General features: G+C 32.8%; 1 protein-coding gene across 8 annotated transcripts in view; it reads right to left on the bottom strand.

Moving 5' to 3' along the window:
• Window positions 1-4,040, bottom strand: part of LOC17874499 (probable disease resistance protein RPP1) — a 36,044-nt gene extending 32,004 nt beyond the window's left edge. For 5 of the 8 annotated variants that reach the window (XM_023778143.1, XM_023778138.1, XM_023778121.1 and 2 more), the window contains exon 1: window positions 1,250-1,947. In XM_023778143.1, the coding sequence (XP_023633911.1) occupies window positions 1,250-1,839 (590 nt within the window). In that variant the 5' untranslated portion in view covers window positions 1,840-1,947. Of the gene's footprint in view, window positions 1-1,249; window positions 1,961-2,471; window positions 2,497-2,743; window positions 2,831-2,917; window positions 2,986-3,079; window positions 3,216-3,661 lie in introns of those variants that run through there. The other 3 variants (XM_023778155.1, XM_023778145.1, XM_023778152.1) reach the window with 3 other exon arrangements.
• Between the last annotated feature and the right edge of the window lie 1,157 nt (window positions 4,041-5,197).

Consider the following 5,197-nt stretch of genomic DNA (forward strand, 5'->3'; position numbering starts at 1 on the left):
TTAATAGTAACACCATCTATTTATAAAAACTGCAAATTAACCCATTTATTTTAACTTTTATAAAATTTTAATAAAATAGTTACTTTTATTTAAATTAAACATTTACTATAAAAATATTATTTTATTTAAAAGTACATCGTATTATATAAAAAACAATAAGATACTAGATTCTATTATATTATTATATATAATAAGGTAAAATAAAATCTCTTTTTTCCTTCAATAAAAATAAAATCTATTATTATATATATTTATAAGATTTTATATAATTTACTTTTGCAAATGGTAGTCTCAAATTTTAGAATATATATTTATATTAAAACCTCTAAATTGTTTTATATTATTAGTTATTAAATATATTTATTTTGTTTATTTGTTCATAAATAAAAGAAGTTTAAGATTAAAAGGACTAATTTGTAATAAAATAGAGGTGGATATAGAGGTGGGCTGGAGCAAAAATTGCTATAAAATAGAGTTTAGAGGCAAAAATAGAGGTGGTGTTGGAGATGCTCTAATAGAAGAACTCTATAATAAATGTGACTTTTGCACCAATGTATTTCTCTATTTTTTCCTCTATAATAGAATATTCCAAATAGATTTTTCTAAAATTTTAATATTAACACCATCTGTTTATAAAAGTTGCAAATTAACCCACTGACTTTAACTTTTATAAAATTTTAATAAAATAATTACTTTTATTTAAATTAAACAGTTATTATAAAAACATCATATTATACAATATTTGGACAATACTTTAACGACATTGGTGGATCCGGAAGTAATTTAAGAGAGTAATAAGTAATTTTTTTTTGTATTAAAAGTATTATTATGGAATAAATAAAAAATAAAATCTTTTTTTTTCCTTCCATAAAAATAAAATGTATTATTTATATAAATTAACTTTTGGAAATGGTAGTCTCGAATTTTAGAATTTATATTTATATTAAAACCTTTAAAATATTTTATATTATTATTAGTTATTAAATATATTTATTTTATTTATTTTGTTCATAAATAAAAGAATTTAAGATTAAAATGACTATTTTGCAAATAAAATAGTTCACCTCTATTTATGGAGGGAAAAATAGAGTTCCCCTATATATAGAGATAAAAATAGCAATCTCTATAATAGAGGTGGATATAGAGGTGGGTTGGAGCAAAAATTGCTATAAAATAGAGTTTAGAGGCAAATATAGAGTCATAGAGGTGGGTTGGAGATGCTCGGAGAATATAAATCAAGAGGACATACCCTTTGTGAGAATGATATCCGGCAATTGTGGCCACATCCTCCAACGCTTTTCTCCATGTCTCAGTACGCTCTTTTGTTTTACCTTTACAAGTTTTTCTAAAGGCTTTTCCAAAATCACCAGTCTGTTTCTTTATGTCAGTTGGATCCACTTCATAAAAAATGGTCATGACTATGTGACCCGACTCTTTCCAGCATTTCATGATCTCTGCCAACTCATCAAGACACCATGAAGAAGAAGCATAGTTCTTGGAGAGCAAGACGATCGCGATCTTTGATCCTCTTATAGCTTCTATGAGCGCAGGACCGATAGACTTGCTCCTTTGTATATCATTATCAATGAATGGGTCGATTCCCTTTAGCTTGAACACTACAAGGAAATGACTAAGAAAGGTTCTTCGGACATCTGGTCCGTGGAAGCTCGGAAAGACATCGTGTTTCCAAGTTTGAGAAACATAAGTTGAAGGAGATGGAAGAGATAAAGAAGAAGAAGAAGTACTTCCATTGTTATCTTGTTTGAATCTGAATTTTACAAAAAGCATGAGGAAGCCTATAGCGGCTGTCACTAAGACAAGGAAAAAGAAAGAATCCATTAGTATGGAGGAAGAATTTTAGAGAGAGGAAGAGGCTTTGAGTGACTGTCGAAGACTTTATTGGCAAAGAAACTCCATTGATGTTTCTTGGAAAATAAGGTGAGATTTCGTGGAAAATGTTTGCTAACGACAAAATCACTGTCCCACAATACTCCAACACCATTCACTTAATTTCTCCGAAACCAAATAATGATATGATAAGATAAGCATCTCAAATAACAACACCTCTCGTTCCACAATGCTCCACCACGAATTCACTTAATTTCTCGGAAGCCAAATAATGATGATAAGGTAAACATCTCAAACAACAACACTTGACGTCCATACATTCTTATTTTTTTTCTCTCTCTTTTAATAATATTGAATGATAGATAGAACACAAATCTTATCTTAAGAATATGTACAGTTTAACAAGGTTTAGGAAAGAAAAAATAAATGACAGAGATTGAAGCTTCACATCATTTCTCATACTCTTACTTTACTAAGATGTCTATAAATGTAATAATAGAATAAAAGAACTCTAAGTTTTGTGTGCAAAGCTATAAATCTCAATAATAGAAACAACAAAAGTGAGACTCTGAACTTGCAGTATCATCAACTTTACACGGTAATACTGTCCAGCAAAGACTCACAAGCATCTTCAAGCAAGTCCAGTACCTGCAAAAGAAACAGCAGACCAAGTTACAGACAAATATTCAACTTTCCTTGTGAGTTTGTCCAAACAAAACAATATAATTCTGGAACTTGAAGGCTACTTGGTGGTGACAATGGCATGCCATTTTAAAGTCTTATAAACTAAAATCAACCATTTGATAGATCTCTAGTGGTTGAATTTCATCTATCTAAACCAATAGTTGCTAGTACTACTCCACAATAAGCTTCTCCAATCTCTAATGGTAATTACCTTTTCAAAACCTTGAGCTCCACCATAATATGGATCAGGAACAAACTTGTCATTGTGTTTCTTGCAATACGAACACATTAGCTTAACCTGAAATTTCAATGGAAAAATGTTCAGAAAATCTCCTAGAAAGAGTTCCATAGTCAAGCAAACAACAACAAACACAAACGGTGGTACCTTCTTATCTGCATCGGGCGGGAAATTCCCTCTGGCTTTCCATACATTATAAGCCTTCAATATATCCTCTGTAAACATCAAACATTCAAACTCATATTTATTTGCAAATTCCTAGTCCTAAGCAATACATTATAAGCCTTCAATATATACTCCTTCTTCAACCTTTGTTCTGTTCATCCATAGCAAGAATGAGATCAAATTCCTTGAAGTCAGATGCCTTAATCGGTCTGGATAATGATGTTATCTCAATCCCGCGACGTTTCGCAGCACTTCTCATTCTAGGATCCGCCATATTCCCCTTTTAAAAGAACAGTTTCACAAATCAAAAATTGAATCAGAAACATAAAATTCAAAGTCTCCACTGCTCCCTTACTCCCACCAAATTACATAAATCCAAAACCAAACCTTTCTACGTCTAAAAAAGCATCATTCACTAATTGCCCAAATCGAGCATCAATCTTTCTATACAATCCTAAAGTTAGATAATTGTTTTTGTTCATCCCTTTGTAAAGAGAACAGTTTCACAAATCACAAACATAAACTTCAAAATCCTCCATTGCTCCTTACTCCCACCAAATTACATCCACCAAAATCAAAACCCTAAATCCAAAATCTAACCTTTCTACATCTGAAAAGAATCATTCACTAATCGTTCTAATCAAGCTCAAGCATCAGTCTTCTTCTTACACAACCCTAAAGCTATTATCTTTGAATTCGAAAATGGAACAGAAATGGTAAGTGTACCTCGTGATAATCAATGGTACCAGCGGAATCAATGTTGAATTTGGAATCGAGACCTCTCTTCTTCACAATATCTCTAAAGACACCTTCAGCTGCAGGACTCCGACAGATGTTCCCGAGACAGACGAAAAGAACAGAGTAAGGTTTGGTCTCGCTGCTCTGCGTCGGAGTTGTCGTCTCCATTGAAGATGATGCAAAGCACTTAAGGGAATGAGAAATTCTGGGTTTTTCTCTGAAAATCGAAACGAGGTTAGGGTTTTTGTGGGACGATCGGAATGTGGAATTGAAATGACAAGGAAGAGTGTAGTGGCAAAACGGTAAATAGGATGGGATTGTTGGAGAAGTGGTGAGGTTGGGACAGTTCATCATTACAACCCCTGAAAAGTTGGAGACTTTGGGGATATACGAGTTTTTTCTTCTGCTCTGTTTAAAGTCTCATTTCGTAATAAACAGAGAAAGACAGGGGTAAAATTGGGAACACTATATTAACAAATGTTGAATTTCTGTGAAGTTAAGTACAGTATCGAGTTAATGAATAGCAACTGAGTAATGGTGGTGCTTCTGAGACTCCTCCTACTTGCTTATTAATAAGTCCGGTGAAGGTGCTAGAGATTTTAATCAACGATGAAAACATAGAGAAGCAAATAGTGAAGGTCAAGCCACTTTTGGAGTCAATGACTCATCTTGGACAACTTGTTTTATGCCTATGAGTCATCTTTTGATGGAGGTATGAAAGTTCCGTTTATCTCTCGTAACCTCTGTGTATCATCTAGTTTGCCCACTTTGGTGTCGAGGTTCTCTTTCTTACTAAAAGCCATATGTGGATGTGGATGTGGACAGAGCCAGCCCAAAGCCCAAAGTCCAAGCACATGAAACATGAGCTTGCGGTCCTCGATAAATATAATAAAATTTCGGTCCTATTTTTCTAAAGTAGTTCGTTAGCTTAGTGGCATAGATGGTTCTTAAAGTGTTTTCGAGCTGTAGTTTGATCTCCTTTTTTTTAATTTGTTTGTGGCCTTCGAAAATATAGAGACGATTCTGGATATGAATACAAGTTATGTGTAGTTTGCTAATAGGTTTTTAGTTTAATCAAAAGTACTTATGTTCTTCCTTGTTTTGGTTAGAGCATCATACCATTTTAAAAAGGTAGGTAGGATTTAAATTATTTATGTTTTGGCTAACGAACGACGTGAACTTTCATGATATATTTGTTTCACTTGTACTTCAGTTCTTCCTTCTTTATGTTGTGTTGTAGTTTCCATGACAAGTTAGGTCTCATGAGTTCAATACTTTGTTGATTGATAAATGACAAATGAGTTACTTATTGAGGGTTTTAAATGACAAATGAGTTTTATTGAGTTTGATTGGTAGGACTGTGCCATAGTGGGTTTTAAAAGTTTCTGAAGAAGAGAGAAAAATATAAACTCAGGCCCATGGTTGGCAAAACATACCATAGTCCATTTGAAAAAGTTAGTAACCAAAGTTAGGGGGCCGGTGAGAACAAAGGGTATATGATTATAATTTATAAACATAAAGGGC

Source organism: Capsella rubella, unplaced genomic scaffold (assembly GCF_000375325.1).
Source record: "Capsella rubella cultivar Monte Gargano unplaced genomic scaffold, Caprub1_0 scaffold_15, whole genome shotgun sequence".
Taxonomy (NCBI): Eukaryota; Viridiplantae; Streptophyta; class Magnoliopsida; order Brassicales; family Brassicaceae; genus Capsella; species Capsella rubella.